The following is a 16,632-nucleotide window of genomic DNA, read 5'->3' as shown; positions in this document are numbered from 1 at the left end:
TGCCCGAGGGTAGCATTTTCTACTTCAGGGTTTGTGCTGTTAATGAGTATGGCCAAGGACAAGTGGCTGAAACCAAAGAAATGAAAGTGTCTGAGGTACCCCTTCCACCAAGCAATGTCGCGATTGTTGATGTAACTAAAACCAGCGTTTCACTCTTATGGGACAAACCTGCGCATGATGGTGGCAGCAAAGTCATCTGTTACAATGTTGAATTCAAACCCAAGATTGGTGAAAAGTGGGGTACAGCCTGCACAGTCAAGGTGCCAGAGGCAACTATCCCTAACCTGACTCCCAATGAAACCTATCTATTTAGAGTTGTTGCAATCAACGAGAAGGGAAAGAGTGAGCCGAAGGAGCTTGGTTTGCCTGTCGTTGCAAAGGATGTGGCAATTGTGCCATCTGTCAACGTATTGTTCACGGCATACAGCGTGAAAGCTGGAGATGACCTGACCATTGAGCTTCCAGTCAGAGGCAGACCTAAGCCTGTTGTCTCATGGAAGAGGGATGGTCTTCCTGTGAAGCAAACTTCTTCAGTTACAATTTTAAACACCGCAACCTCATCCAAGATTCTCATTAAACAGGCGGCCAGGGAGCATGTTGGAAAGTACGAGATCACCCTGGCCAACACCGCAGGAACAGCAACGTCCTATTTAGGTGTAATTGTCCTGGATAAACCGAGTCCTCCGACAAGCATGAAGGTGGATGCTGTGACCTCTGACAGCATCACCCTGTCCTGGTCACTACCAGACTATGACGGCGGCTGCTCCATAAGTAACTATATTGTTGAGAAGAGAGATACAAATACACAAGAGTGGCAAATGGTTGCGAGCAATGTGGCCAGAACGTCTTATAAGGCTGGCCACCTGACGCACGGGGCAGAATATCAATTCCGGATCTATGCAGTCAACCGTTACGGGAAGAGTGCACATTTGGATTCTCCTGCAATTACAGCTCAGTACAACTTTAAGCAACCCGGACCTCCTTCCACACCTGCAGTGAAGATTGCTACCAAGTCTTACATGGTGGTGACCTGGAATGAGCCGATCAATGATGGGGGGAGTCCCGTTCTTGGCTATCACCTAGAGCGGAAGGAGCGTGCTAGCATTCTCTGGACTAAGATTAATAGAGGAATGATCAAGGACTCTGAATACAAAGTCAGTGGACTCGAAGAGGGTATGATGTATGAATATCGTGTCTATGCTGAAAATATTGCTGGTATCGGTAAATGCAGCAAGGCCTCTGAAGCTGTAGCGGCAAGAGATCCATGTGACCCTCCAGGAACCCCTGTTGTCACTGCTATCAGCAGAACATCAGTGTCCTTGTCTTGGGACAAGCCAGAATATGATGGTGGTGCCAAGGTATCAGGTTACATCATTGAATGTAGAGAGCTTCCGGAAGGACGCTGGAAAAGGTGCAACTTCACTAATGTGCCCGAGACTCACTATCATGTGACGGGCCTTACAGAAAACAACCAGTATGACTTTCGCGTCATTGCTAAAAATGCAGCAGGATTGTTCAGTGAACCCTCCGACAACACTGGCCCAATCACTGTCAAGGATGATGTAGAGGTGCCACACATCATGATGGATGTTAAATACAGAGAAACAATGTTTGTTAAAGCAGGAGAAACTATGAAGATTCATGCTGACATTGCAGGCCGCCCTGAACCCGTCATTGCGTGGAGCAAAGATGGCAACGAGATTGTGCTCCGAGCAAGAATCCAACTTGTTTCGACAGATACCAGTACCTCGGTGATTGTGAAAGACTGTATCAGAAGAGATTCTGGTCAATATGTACTCACTCTCAAGAACATTGCTGGTACAGTTAGCATGCCAATTAATTGTGTCATTTTGGACAAGTCAGGTCCCCCTGCAGGGCCTCTGCAAATTACAGATGTCACAGCTGAGGCATGCACTTTGTCATGGGGTCCACCTCAGGAGCCTGGTGGTGCAGAGATCACAAACTACGTTGTTGAGAAGCGAGAGAGCAGCTGCTTGGCCTGGACACTAGTGAAGGGCGATGTCACCAAAACATACTTTGTTGTCACAGGACTGCTGAAGGGCAATGAATATGCCTTCAGGGTTTTGGCTATTAACAAACATGGAACTGGTGAGGCTTTGGAAAGTAATGCTGTCAAGATCACTGATCCATACACATTTGCCACAGCACCGCTTAACGTTGACATCACTGATATTACTGGAAATTCAATGACCCTTACGTGGTGCAAACCAATGAGTGACGGAGGCACTCCCATCACTGGCTATGTAATAGAGCGTCGGGAGAAGATGGGTATGCACTGGATCCGTGTCAATCGAGATCAAGTCACTGAATGCACCACAGTGGCAACCAAACTGCGCAAGGGTTGTGAGTATGATTTCAGGGTCTATGCTGAAAATGCTGCCGGTCTGAGCCCTCCAAGTGAAACCTCTGCCTTATGTAGAGCGGTTGATCCTCTGGCAGTTCCTGTTCCTCCATCCAAGCCAAAGATAGTGAATTCAACAAAGGAAAGTGTTTCCATTGGATGGAAACCACCTACTGATAATGGAGGTGCTCCCGTCCTTGGATACAGTGTAGAATACAGGGACTACATTCCCAAACAAAAAACAGTGGTGGCAGAGGATGAAGAGGAATATGAGGGAGAGGAAGAGGAGTCACCCGAAGAACTGCAGAGATGGGTGCAGGCCATTGCACTGACCAAAAGCTTGGAGTTCACAATTACTGGACTAAAACCTGATATGGTCTATGAATTCTGCGTCAAAGCAGTAAACAAAGTTGGAAGCAGTGAGCGCAGCCGCTATTCCGATGCAGCTGCGGCAGTGGAAAGAACTGTCGAGCCAGCATTCAATGTGGACATCGAGATGCGCAAAGTCCTTGTGGTTCAGAACGGCACAGCGTTTACCCTCAATGTTTCATTCAAAGGAAAACCTGTTCCCTCAGTGGAATGGGCCAAAGAAGGCAGCGATCTCAAGGCGAGAGGAACAATTGATTCAACAAACTCCAGCACTTCACTGACCATTGAAAAGTCAACGAGAAATGATTCGGGAGAATACTGTGTCAGTATTGAATCATCACTAGGAAAAGCAACATTACCCATCGTTGTCAAGGTGCTCGACTCTCCCGGACCCCCAGTCAATGTCAAAGTTTCAGCAGTAACCAGGGAGTCAGCAACCCTCACTTGGGAAGCCCCGGAGAATGATGGTGGAGATGCAGTGAAGGCTTATCATGTTGAAAAGCGCGAGGCCAGTAAAAAGGCCTGGGTTTCTGTGACAAGTAACTGCCACGCATTGATGTATAAAGTAGAAGCCCTGCTTGAAGGAGCCATCTACTACTTCAGAGTTATCGGAGAGAACGAATATGGCGTGGGCGTACCACAAGAGGCTAAGGCTGGCACCAAGATTACAGGTAAACTTCAAATCGATCCCTTTTCATTGCATCAAGTTTGCAAAACGAACTCATTCAACGGTACCCTTTTTGTTTCATAGAGGTGCCAAGTGTCCCCATGAAACTGGGAGTTGCAAATGTCACCAAAGACAGCGTTACAATTTGCTGGACCCGACCCGAGTACGACGGTGGGAGTAGAGTGAAGGGTTACCTCGTTGATGCTCTGGAGAAGGGACAGACAAATTGGGTCAAGTGTGCCACAGTGAGGGCCATGAGCCATACCATAAAAAGCCTGAGGGAAGGCACAGAGTACTTCTTCAGAGTGCGAGCTGAGAACCATGCTGGACTAAGTGAACCAAAAGAGATGATTGTACCAGTTCTCGTCAAGGAACTTCAAGGTAATCTATTTTACATTTCTGCAAATCTTTGATATATTTTGTTATCTGCAGTAGCTCAAGATGCAGTTGTCAATGCACGTTATTATAAATATACAGTGGGTGCAGAAAGTATTCAGATCCCTTCAATTCTTCACACTTTTTTTATCGCAGCCATTTGCCAAACACATTTGTTCTTTGTCACTGAGTTGTTTTGAAGCCACTCCTGCGTTATTTTAGCTACGCTTTGGGTCAGTGGCCCTTTGCCCCAATCTGAGGTCCCGAGTACTGTGGAGAAGGTTTTCATTCGGGATATCCCTATACTTGGCTGTATTCATCTTTCCTTCGCATGATGCTGCCACCCATGCTTCGCTGTTGGAACTGCCTTGCACAGGTGATGAGCAGTGTCTGGTTTTCTCCATCTTCGATATCTTTGTCTCATCAAACCAGATAATCTTATTTCTCACCACCTTGGAGTACTTCAGGTGTATTTCAGCAAGCTCCATGTGGGCTTTCATCTGTCTTGCCCTGAGGAGAGGCTTCTGTCAGGATCATTCTGTCCTAAAGCCCTGACTGGTAGAGGGCTGTAGTGATGGTTAACTTTTTAAAAGTTTCTCCCATATCCCGATCGCTTCTCTGGAGCTCAGCCACAGTGATCTTTGGGTTCTTCTTTACCTCTCTGACCCAAACCCCACCCCCGATTGCTCAGTTTGGCCGGACGACGAGCTCTGGGAAGGATTCTGGTCATCTCAAACATGTTCCATTTAAGGTTTCCGGATGCCACTATGCTCTCAAGCAGAACTGTTTCGGCAACCTTGGCCAGATCTGTTCAATTTTGTCCCTCAGCTCTTCAGGCAATTCCTTTGACCTCATGATTCTCCTTTGATCTGTCATGCATCGTGAGCTGTAAGGTCTGATATGGACAGGTATGTGGCTTTCCTAAATAAGTAAAATAGGTATAATCAAACACACCTGGACTCCAATAAAGGTGTAGAATCATCTCATGGATGATCAAAAGATGTGGACACCACCCGAGTTAAATAGATGGGTGTCACAACAAACGAATGAATACTTATTGCTGTGTGATATTTCAAGGGTTTTTTTTAAATGAATATGCAGAAATTTCAATAATTCTCTCAATATGGGGTGTCGTGTTTGCTTATTGAGGGAAATAAATGAGCATAAATGATTTTCGCAAATGGCTGCAATACAACAAAGAGTGAAAACCGTAAGAGGATCTAAACACTTTAAATCGCCAAGGCATATCGTAGATATTATGGTTGGGAATGCGAGGTTGCGGGATGCGAGCGGATATCCATTCATAAAGAAGAGAGATATAACTGTATCGGTAAGAGACTCTTTTAGTGGCACAAAATTTGCCAAGAATCCTGAGAGCACTCGAATAGTTCTAAATGCTTCTTGCACAACTGTGAGTTCTGCTAAGGAAAACAAAATGTTCCTTGTCAATTGACTGCCTATTGTCCTTCACTGATGTTAGTTCATTTGTTCTTTTCTTCATACTCAACATGGATGTCGTTCTATGGCGGCAACAACTTCCGTAGACAAATGCCTTGTGTGTTGTTACATACCTTGCCATTAAAGCGGATTGTGATTATCACACTACTGGTCACTTTGACCTGTATACATTTCTTGAAGTCTCGACCCCCTTTACACAATGGTCATGACAACCGACTATTGCTCTAAGACTCATTGTCCAAAAACAAAAAAACAAAAGAAACACTGCTGTCCTTACCAGATTACTAGCAACCTTTTATTGCTTAATTACTGTTTTTCTCGGTGTCTTTATGTCACAAAAGTATTCTCTGTAGATTGTTTATTGGCATACGAAAGTGGCTCCAACGACTGGAGACATATTCCTTTGGCCAAATAAAGATGTTTGTGATACTGATTTTGTTATAAAAATTTTATATTTTGAAACCTATCGCGACCTGTGAATTTGTATGTATCGTGTCAGCCTATTGCCAGAGATTCCCAACTAGAAAAAATACTGTAAAAGGAGCATATTTTTGCTTTCAATGTTTTTTTTTTCTTCTTCTTCAAGTTTGCTTGACATTGGGTTTACAATTTTGTTTGAATTTCAACAGAGGCTCCAGAGTTTGATCTGAAAAATTACCCCAAGAATACTGTTTACGTAAGAGCTGGAGCCAACCTTACCTTTGACATTCCAATGACTGGGAAGCCAATGCCTAACGTGACTTTGTCTAAGAATAATGTCGCCATCAAGGGATCCAAAAGACTATTGACTGAAGTCACTCCTGACAGCTTAACATTCACCCTGAATGAAAGCATGACAAGTGACGCTGGAAAATATGAAGTAACTGCCTCGAACCTTGGTGGCGCCACCAAGATCTTCATGAACGTCATTGTACTAGATAAACCTGGACCCCCTGTTGGACCTGTGGAGATAGGAGAGGTTGGAGAGACCACAGCATACCTGAAATGGGCCCCTCCAGAATACGATGGTGGAAGTCCCGTTACCAATTATCTCGTCCTGAGACGGGAAACTAGCACACCTACTTGGACAGAGATGTCAAGTAACATTGCCAGAAGTGAATTCAAGGCAACAAAGCTGACCAAGGGGGAGGAATATCAGTTCAGAATTAAGGCTCAGAATCGCTATGGTGTCAGTGACCACATTGACAGCAAGCCAGTCATGATCAAGCTTCCATTCAGTAGGTCATTTTGGATTTATAGTTGTACATTGAACAACTAACTTTTTCCCCCCATATGCACCATTTAGTCACATATGCTGTTATTTTAATTCCAGCCTTCCCTGGGCCTCCATCCACACCTTGGGTTAGTTTCGTATGTAGAGATAACCTAACAGTCTGCTGGAACGAACCGGTCAACGACGGTGGGAATCCCGTGATTGGATATCATCTGCAGATGAAGGAAAGGAGCAGTATTCTCTGGCAAAAGATTAATAAAATGGCAGTACCAGGAAACCAGTTACGGGTCACCAACATCTGCCCGGGTCTCATCTACGAGTTCAAGGTGGCGGCTGAAAATGCTGCCGGTATTGGAAAGATGAGCAAGATATCTGAAGAGGTGCTGGCTATTGACGCGTGTGGTAAGTAGTACACCTCGTTCAGATACTCGGCACTTTCTTTTACTCCAATTTAATTCGGCAACCTTCTCTACTACAGAGCCTCCCGCTAATGTCCATGTCACTGAAGTCACAAAGAACTCAGTCAGCCTGTCCTGGCAGAGGCCACCATATGATGGTGGCAGTAAGATCACTGGCTACAGTGTGGAGAGAAGGGAAGCAGCCAGTGGCAGATGGGTGAAGGCTAATTTCTCAAATATCCCTGAGATGGACTTCACAGTGTCTGGCCTGAACCAGAATGAATCTTATGAATTCAGGGTGTATGCAAAGAATGCTCTTGGCTCTGTCAGTAACCCTTCTCTTATTGCCGGCCCAGTAACTTGTATTGATGCATGTGGTTAGTACTCATTTTCATTTTTCGCATCTATTGATGTTATTTGGGATACTAAGAATAACACAATGCATTAAAAAAAAAAAAAATCCAACATTTTAATGTGCAGGTGCTCCAGCCCTTGACGTCCCTCCAGAGTATTTGGATGTGGTTCAGTACAAAGCCGGAACTTCCGTTAAAATCAGAGTCAGAATCATCGCAAAACCTCAGCCAAGCATAGAGTGGCTGAAGAATGGAAAGGAGCTTGTGGCTTCTTCTTCCTTGTGCGTGGAAAGCACAACCGACTCGTCGGCCGTCGTGATCAAGGATGCGACCCGCAAGCACACTGGCTCGTATCAGGTCAAGATCAAGAATATCCTGGGCTCTGCAACTGCCACGATCGCAGTTGAAATCCTTGGTATTTTGACAGCGTTGTTCATTATCCCAGATTTGAAACATTTCCTGTCATTCCTCAATTCTTTTTATTTATGTGTGGTCCTTTCCATCCCACCATAGACAAACCTGGACCCCCAGCTGGTAGCATAAATTTTACCCTCATTACAGCAGACAGAATCACCTTCCGCTGGGAACCTGTGAGTGAGGCTGACCTCGGAGGTTCACAGGTGACACACTACATTGTCGAGAGGCGTGAAACCAGCAGAGTGGTTTGGTCCACTATCTCAGAGAGCCATGAACAGACATACATCTCTGTCGGAAAACTGGTGCGAGGAAATGAATATGTGTTCCGCGTGATGGCTGTTAACAAGTATGGCATTGGTGTGCCACTGGAGTCAGAGGCTGTTGTTGCAAAGAATGCTTTTGGTAAGCTGTCCGTTGTGATGTAAGGTTTTATAATCAAGCATTTAACTCTTGGGGGTTCTTCTGTCTACAACTATCAGAAACAAATCAAATTCTTTGTCCGTTTCCATTAGTAACTCCGGGGCAGCCACATACTCCTGAGGTGAACACCATCACCAAGACTACTATGGTGGTAGAATGGGAAGGTCCGGGTATAGATGGGGGTAGCACAGTTACTGGCTACTACCTGGAGAGACGTGACAAGAAGAGTTTGCGCTGGATCCGAGTTTGCAAGGATCCTATTCCTGACAACAAACAGACTGTCTACCACCTAACTGAAGGAAATGATTACCAGTATCGTGTCTGTGCCATTAACAAGGCCGGGGAAGGACCCTTCTCAGATGTATCTGACTTCTATAAGGCTGCTGATCCAATTGGTAAGTGGTAAAAGCCACTCCTTCAAAAAAAAAAAAATGTAAACCAGGGACCTCATGTGCCTATAAATTAATTTCATTTACAGATCCACCAGATGAGCCTTGCAAGCTGAAGGTGATGGATTCCACAAAGACCTCTATCACATTGGGATGGTCCAAGCCAGAATGGGATGGAGGCAGTGAGGTGACCAGCTACATGGTGGAGAAACTCAACGAGGGAGAGGAAGATTGGGCAATGGTTACTTCAAAGGGAGAGGTCAAGTTGACAGAGTACACTGTACATGACTTAAAGCCAGACGTGAACTACTTCTTTCGAGTTTCTGCTGTCAACTGCGTAGGCCTTGGTGAACCCTTGCAGATGACTGAACCCGTACAGGCTAAAGATATCCTAGGTAAGTGACTTTGAGGACTTTAGAAACACAACTTGTTGTTTTCATCTTTTGTTGATAAATTACAAAAACATAATTTTCACAGAGGAAGCACAGATTGACTCCGATGTGGCCACAAGAACTCATTATATTGTGAAAGCCGGCAAGGACGTGGAGCTCTCTGTTCCGCTGAAGGGTCGACCATCTCCCTGTGCTTCCTGGAGCAAAGGAGATGTATGCATTGACAACAACCCCTCTTTTGAGTTCCACCATTCAGATACAACCACAGTCCTCATTATGCGTGAAGTAACCAAGCTTGACACTGGAAAATATACAGTCAAGATTGAGAACGGTGTGGGAGAGCCCAAGACATTAACCTTGTCGGTAAAGGTCCAGGACTCTCCATCTCAGTGCAGGAACCTGACATTGAAAGAAGTAACCAGCGGGAAAGTAACTCTTTGCTGGGAGAGCCCACTCCTCGATGGTGGCGCTGAAATCACCAACTACATTATTGAGAAGAGAGACTCTTCAAAGAGATCGTACTCTACAGTAACAAGCAAATGCACTGACACAATCTACACAATTGAAGATCTCTCTGAAAAGACATCCTACTTCTTCCGTCTTCTAGCAGAGAATGAGAATGGTGTTGGTGAACCATGCGAAACACTCGAACCAGTGAAGGCTACACAGACCCCTGGACCAGTCAAAGACGTTTCGATGAAGGATTCCTCTAAGTCTTCTGTTAGTCTGCAGTGGCTAAAGCCTGATTATGATGGCGGAAGTATCATCTCCGACTACATCATTGAAAAGAAAACTTCAGATGAGGAATGGACACTGGGAGGAACGAGCCGATACTGTGAATTTGAGGTAAAAAAACTAAAGGAGCACTCTGATATGTTCTTCAGAGTAGCTGCTCGAAATGAGAAGGGCCAGGGGGATTTTGTGAAGATAGGGCCAATCAAAGTAATCGACTACGTAATTACGCCTGAAGCAAGCCTTGCAGACTATCCAGACGGAAGAATTTGTGTTCGCTTAGGTCATAATGTCCACATTGAGCTGCCATACAAAGGTAAACCCAAACCAACGGTCTTTTGGCTGAAGGATAACCTTCCCTTGAAGGAAAGCAATGAAATACGCTTCAAGAAGACAGAGAACAAAGCCACACTCATGATAAAGAATGTGAAGAAAGAGAATGAGGGTAAATTCACACTCACTCTTGACAACAAAATCAACAGAAAGTCTTTCCATATCCACGTCATTACCCTCGGACCCCCATCAAAGCCCCTTGGACCCATCCGCCTTGATGAAGTAAGAGCAGAAAGCGTCACGATCTCCTGGGATGAGCCCCAGGATGACGGAGGTGGAGAAATCAACTGCTACAGTGTAGAGAAGCGCGACACTTCTCAGCCTGACTGGAAGATGGCTTGTTCCAGTGTGGAAGGAACTCAATTCAAAGTGCCTAACCTTATCAAGGGTGTCCAATATCAGTTCAGAGTGTGTGCTGAGAACAGGTATGGTGTCAGTGAACCCCTCGTCTCACAAACGGTAATTGCCAAGCACCAGTTCAGGCCCCCAGGTCCGCCAGGCAAGCCTGTTGTGTACAACATCACTAACGATGGCATGACTATCCAGTGGGAGAAGCCCATCTATGACGGTGGTACCCCCATCCAGGGATTCCATGTGGAGAAGAGGGAAAAGAACAGCTTTATGTGGCAGAAGGTGAACATGGCGCTCATCAGAGAAACTGAGTACAGGATCTCGGATCTCATTGAAGGCCTCGAGTACTCGTTCAGAGTCTATGCACAGAATGATGCTGGCTGCAGCCGGATGAGTGATGAGAGTAAGCCCACTATGGCTGTCAGTCCTGTTGGTGAGTTTTGACTCTGTCCAAATGCTCACAGTACGGAGCACAATTTATTCCCCAATGAATAAATTCTCTCCAACCCCATTGCAAGGCAAATGAAAAACTCGACTTCTTTTTTGCAGATCCTCCTGGCCAACCCGACTACACTGACGTGACTAGTGACTCAATCACGCTAAAATGGGACGCACCCAAACGTGATGGAGGTAGCAAGATTACTGGCTACAATATTGAGAAACGACAGAGACAAGGCCGTTGGTTCAAGGCCAACTTGAATGATGTTCATGACTGCCAGTACACTGTGACTGGTTTGACAATGAACGAGCGCTATGAGTTCAGGGTGATTGCTCGAAATGCCATTGGTGTCGTCAGCCCTCCGTCCAACTCATCTGGTTTGATTGTGGTCAGGAGCGAGAATGGTAAGTGAAGATAATTCAGTGAGAGTAATACAGGTAATGATCATCAATTATCCTGAACTTTACTGATTGCCGTGTCGCCCAAACCAGCTGCTCCTCACATTGAATTTGGCCCAGAGTATTTTGAGGGTTTGACTGTTAAAGCGGGTGACAACATCAAGGTGAAAGTGGCCATTACAGGACGGCCTGTTCCTAAGGTGCTCTGGTACCGAGATGGTGTAGAAATCACCAAAAGGATGCTGGATATTATCACTATTGCTGGATGCAGCACCCTTTTCATCAGAGATGCTGACCGCAGTCACCGTGGTCTCTACACCGTTGAAGCGACCAATGGATCTGGCGTAAAAAAGGAGGATCTCTTGGTTCAAGTCCAAGGTGTGCAGTTGTCTTTGTCTATTGGAGTATATATGTACGAGTGATTTATTACACCTGAGTTTCCTGTATTTTGTGATGCAGACACTCCTGGAGAACCAGTAGGACCCATCACATTTAGCAACATCTCAGAGGGCAGATGTACTCTGTCCTGGAATCCGCCAGAGAACGATGGCTGCTCAGAAATTACACATTACATCATTGAGAAACGTGAAACATCCAAGATCTCTTGGGCATTAGTGTCTGAAAACTGTCGAGAGTGCACTTTTAGTGCAACCAAACTCATTAAGATCAATGAGTACCAGTTCAGGGTCTCAGCTGTCAACAGATTTGGTGTTGGAAGACCATTAGAATCCTGCCCTATTATTGCACAGCTGCAATACAGTAAGTGACGAGATTAAAATCTTTCATTTTACAAGATATTTCAGTATTGTCTCTACATTTCTCCACAGCTACCCCGAATTCTCCAGGCACTCCAGATGCCACTGAGATCACAGGAGAAAGCATAACTTTGGCATGGACTCCTCCAACATTTGATGGCGGAAACCCCATTCATTTCTATATTCTGGAAAAACGAGAGAAAAAGACTGTCCGATTCTACAAGGTGCTTTCAAAGAAACCCATCACTGAATGTGCTCACAAGGTTATTAATCTCACAGAAGATATGGAGTATGAGTTCCGGGTTATGGCTGTGAATGATGCTGGTGTTGGAGCTCCCAGCAATATCTCCCTGCCCATAAAAGCTGTTGAGCCTAAGGATATCCCATGTGCCCCATCTGTGGTCTGTGTGTCAGACTCCACTGGTGACTCCATTAGTCTAGAATGGACCAAGCCTGCAGATGATGGCGGTTCTGATATTCTGGGCTACATCGTCGAGATGGTTAAGAACGATGAAACAGACTGGAACAGAGTAAATACTGAGCTGGTGCCAGAAACAGAGTATAAGGTGACTGGTCTACATACTGGGGTTGAGTACAAATTCCGCGTTGCAGCCGTAAATCAAGTCGGAAGAGGCGAAGACATGGCAACTCTAGAACCGGCTCAGGCCATTGATAGACTCACACCACCAGAGGTGGATATTGATGCCACCTTCAAGCAAATGCATATTGTCAAAGCTGGCGGTTCAGTGAAGCTAAGTGTCCAATTCAGGGGGAAGCCCGTCCCAGTTGCGACTTGGCTGAGAGAAGAAGGGGAAGGAGAACTAAGTGCGATGTCAGAGGTCACAACTGCAGAGGGCATTAGTACTCTGCATATTGAAAATTGCTCAAGAAATGATTCGGGAAAATACACTGTCAACCTACAGAACAGCAGTGGTAGCGAGGCCATCATTTTCACTGTGAAAGTCATGGACACTCCTGGGGCTCCTCAGGCTTTAGCCTTTCAAGAGGTGTCCAGAGGTTCAGTCACACTTGCATGGGACCCTCCAATTAATGATGGTGGTGCACGAATCCATCACTATATTGTCGAGAGGCGAGAGGCAACCCGTCGCACCTGGCAGCAGTCTGGGGGTAAATGCACTCAGAATATAATGAAGATCCAGGACCTCCTTGAGGGAGTGCCATACTTCTTCAGGGTCTCTGCAGAAAACCAGTACGGTGTTGGTGAGGTGCTTGAGATAACGGAGCCTGTTATTGCTACCGCCGAGCCAGGACCACCAAAGAGAATGGACATTGTGGACACAACAGACAGCTCAGTTTCATTGAGTTGGCTGAAGCCAGAGTATGATGGTGGAAGCCGTATCCAGTGTTATGTCATTGAGGCCAGGCCAAAAGGCACAGACAAGTGGGTCGTGGTTGGCAATACCAAGAACCTCTCCTACACGGTCGAAAAGCTCAACAAAGGAGATGAATATCACTTCCGTGTGAAAGCTAAGAATGAATCTGGCCTCAGCAGACCTAGGGAAATTCCAGCCCCAGTGTTGGTCAAAGAACCTCATATTGAACCGGCAGCTGATCTTAGTGAGATCACAAATCAGCTGATCACATGCAGATCAGGTAGCACGTTCACAATTGATGTTCCCATCAGTGGGAGACCTGCTCCCAAGGTAACTTGGAGGCTGGAGGAGATGAGGCTGAAGAACTCTGAACGGGTTTCCATTAAAGTAACTAAAGACAGAGCAATCATATCAGTCAAGGATGCCATGAGGGGCGATGGTGGGAAATACCACCTGACCCTGGAAAATGTCGCCGGATCCAAGACCTTCACTATCGATGTAAATGTTACAGGTAGACCCAGTCCTCCAAAGGGGCCTGTTGAAATCTCAAATATCACCTCAGAATCTTGTGTTGTCAACTGGGATGCGCCAGAAGACGATGGCGGCACTGACATTACCAACTACATCGTGGAGAAGCGTGAATCTGGTTCCACTGCATGGCAGCTGATCAACTCCAGTGTGAAACACACATCTCTTCATGTGAGTCATCTGACCAAGTACATGCAGTACACCTTCAGGGTCTCTGCCGAGAACAGATTTGGTGTGAGCAAGCCGGCTGAGTCAGAGACTATCGTTGCCGAGCATTCTTACAGTAAGTATAATTCCTGAACCTGAATGACAGTCAGACTTTTGATCCTAAAAGTCATGAATAACTACCGTTACATTTTACTAATGTAGCACCACCTGGACCCCCAACAAGGCCATTGGTCTTTAATATCTCTGCCAACACAATGACCTTGAAATGGGAGGAGCCCTATCATGACGGAGGCAGCAAGGTGACAGGTTACTGGATTGAAAAGAAGGAGAGAAATAATATTCTCTGGGTAAGAGAGAACAAGATCCCTTGCTTTGAGTGCTTTTACAAGGTGGACGACCTTGTTGAAAGTCTGGAGTATCAGTTCCGGGTTTATGCCATGAACAGCGCTGGTCTGAGCAAAGCCAGTGAAGCCTCCAAAGGAGCAATTGCCCAAAACCCTGTTGGTGAGTATAGCTTGCCCAATGAACATTGATCACCTCTGACCCGAGACTAACACAAGTCAACAACTCTGTTCTTAGATCCACCAGGTAAGCCAGAAGTGACAAAGGTAACCAGGACCACCGTGTCGCTCAAATGGTTGACTCCACTGAATGACGGTGGAAGTCCAATCGTGGGTTACATTATTGAACGCAAACCATACACTTTGACTGGGGAGGGCCGCTGGCTGAAATGTAACTACACGAATGTTGTGGACAATTTCTACACTGTTACCGCCCTGGGAGAAGGCGAACCCTACGAGTTCAGAGTCATTGCCAAGAATGCAAACCAGGTCTTCAGCACCCCGTCTGAGTCCACGGGCTCCGTGCAGTGCAAAATTGACTTCGGTAAGCTAATTGTTTGCGATATGAAAATGACCAAAATATGTGACACGTCTCAAATCCTCTGGTTGACCACGCAGATGCAACTGGTGTAAATGTGTTCTGTATATCTGTATATTATGGCAGAACCTCCAAAGGCTCAGTTGGACAGCAAGCTCTTATCTGAAGTTGTTATGGTGAGAGCTGGGTCAGATCTAGTTCTCGACGCTGCGGTGGGTGGCAGGCCTGACCCCAAAGCTTCCTGGTCTAAGGGCAACAGGGAACTGGAGTTATGTGACAAGTACCACCTGCAATATACATCCAACCGAGCAATGGCCATCATCAAGTTCTGTGACCGAGATGATACTGGAAAGTACATTCTCACTGTTCGGAATGTGAGTGGAACCAAGACTGCCGAGGTCAATGTCAAAGTACTTGGTAAGTGGAAATGATTCCTCCTGGTAATCAAAATCATCGTTTGACTAGGACACTGCTAACAACACAATGACTAATATTTCTAGACACTCCAGGAGTCTGTGAAGGCAGCATCGAGATCAGCAGGATAACTGAGGAATCATGCACTCTGAGCTGGAAACCTCCTCTAGAGGATGGTGGTGATGAGGTATCTCACTACCTCGTGGAGAGAAGAGACACCAACAGACTTAACTGGGTTTTCATGCATGCCGAGTGCAAAGACCTGATCTGCAACATCACCGGTCTGTTAAAGAACACAGAGTACTTGTTCAGAGTCAGGGGAGTCAACAAGTATGGCGCTGGAATACCCCTTCTCTCAGAGGCCATGGTTGCCAGAAATACTTTCAGTGAGTGGCCCTGTCCAAATCATTGTTAAATGCCTTTAGAAGAGATTTATGAGTTCATTTACAGTGGAAGTTATGACTAAAAAGTTTCCGAAAGGTACATTACAGGTTTGTTGGATCGTAACCTCAGAGCCTTTTACCCCACCTACGACAGTAATTCTAGATTCTATTATGCCATTGACCTGTCACCTAATAATTGGCATTATTATAACCCCAGACGACTGTAGTTGTTGTTTTAAACCTTAAGAACATCTTCTTACAGCTGTGCCAACTCCACCGGGTGCACCTGAGATCCTGGTGTCTGGAAAGGACTTTGCAACCATTGAATGGCTGAAGCCCGAGAGCGATGGCGGAAGTCCGTTGATCCACTATCTGGTTGAGAGGCGGGAGAAGAAGAGTGCCCGGTGGGTGAAGGTGAACAGGAGCGGGGCACACCTCGACACAATGCTGAAGGTGTCTGGTTTGGCTGAAGGCAGCATATACCAGTTCAGGGTGACTGCCATCAACAAGGCTGGGGAGAGTGAACCCAGTGAAGTTTCTCTGTATGTTGTCTGCAGAGTACCAACATGTAAGTTCAGCTTGGTCCAAGTCCCCCACCAAACAAGTGTCTCTCGATGAATTAAATCAGATGCTGACACGCCATCCAACCAATCATGACCTACAAATAGCTGGTTTAACCTTTGCATTCTCATCCCATTTTAGGCACCCCCTCACCTCCCTCTGTACCTCGTATCACTGACACCCACGCTGACAGCATTAGCTTAGCTTGGTCTCGCCCTGTGGAGGATGGAGGTGCTGATGTGCTGGGCTACATACTGGAAATGCAGGAAGTTGGAAAAGAGGAGTGGACAAAGGCCCATGAGAAGACATTGCGTACTTCCGAACACATGGTGACTGGACTTTGTTCAGGCAAAAAGTATTGCTTCAGAGTGGCTGGCATCAACATCAATGGCACCGGAGACTTCAGTGAGCGGTGTACTGAGACAGAGCCAGTGGAGAGAATTGGTATGTTGTTCATTCCTTCTTAATCATATTATTGTTTTGTCTTCTACGAAGCAAGAACCAAACCATAGTTTTCCAAATCTGCACAATAATTCAACTTCAA

General features: G+C 45.9%; 1 protein-coding gene across 2 annotated transcripts in view; it reads left to right on the top strand.

Annotated features, from left to right (window-relative positions):
* Positions 1–2,113: 2,113 nt before the first annotated feature.
* LOC133490402 (titin-like) overlaps positions 2,114–16,632 on the top strand; it is a 29,529-nt gene continuing 15,010 nt past the window's right edge. For both annotated transcript variants that reach the window (XM_061800417.1, XM_061800411.1), the window contains exons 1-20: positions 2,114–3,402; positions 3,483–3,779; positions 5,861–6,448; positions 6,544–6,846; positions 6,923–7,219; positions 7,323–7,610; positions 7,709–8,014; positions 8,125–8,427; positions 8,511–8,816; positions 8,899–10,662; positions 10,779–11,072; positions 11,160–11,444; positions 11,526–11,825; positions 11,894–13,966; positions 14,053–14,355; positions 14,431–14,736; positions 14,857–15,147; positions 15,231–15,530; positions 15,790–16,095; positions 16,230–16,532. In XM_061800417.1, coding sequence (XP_061656401.1) covers positions 2,208–3,402; positions 3,483–3,779; positions 5,861–6,448; positions 6,544–6,846; positions 6,923–7,219; positions 7,323–7,610; positions 7,709–8,014; positions 8,125–8,427; positions 8,511–8,816; positions 8,899–10,662; positions 10,779–11,072; positions 11,160–11,444; positions 11,526–11,825; positions 11,894–13,966; positions 14,053–14,355; positions 14,431–14,736; positions 14,857–15,147; positions 15,231–15,530; positions 15,790–16,095; positions 16,230–16,532 — 10,408 coding nt within the window. In that variant the 5' untranslated portion in view covers positions 2,114–2,207. The remainder of the gene's footprint in view (positions 3,403–3,482; positions 3,780–5,860; positions 6,449–6,543; positions 6,847–6,922; positions 7,220–7,322; positions 7,611–7,708; positions 8,015–8,124; positions 8,428–8,510; positions 8,817–8,898; positions 10,663–10,778; positions 11,073–11,159; positions 11,445–11,525; positions 11,826–11,893; positions 13,967–14,052; positions 14,356–14,430; positions 14,737–14,856; positions 15,148–15,230; positions 15,531–15,789; positions 16,096–16,229; positions 16,533–16,632) is intronic.

Source organism: Syngnathoides biaculeatus, chromosome 2 (genome assembly GCF_019802595.1).
Source record: "Syngnathoides biaculeatus isolate LvHL_M chromosome 2, ASM1980259v1, whole genome shotgun sequence".
In the NCBI taxonomy this organism is placed as follows: domain Eukaryota; kingdom Metazoa; phylum Chordata; class Actinopteri; order Syngnathiformes; family Syngnathidae; genus Syngnathoides; species Syngnathoides biaculeatus.
Note: the sequence above shows the minus strand (reverse complement) of the source record. Positions and strands in the feature narration are given on the sequence as shown.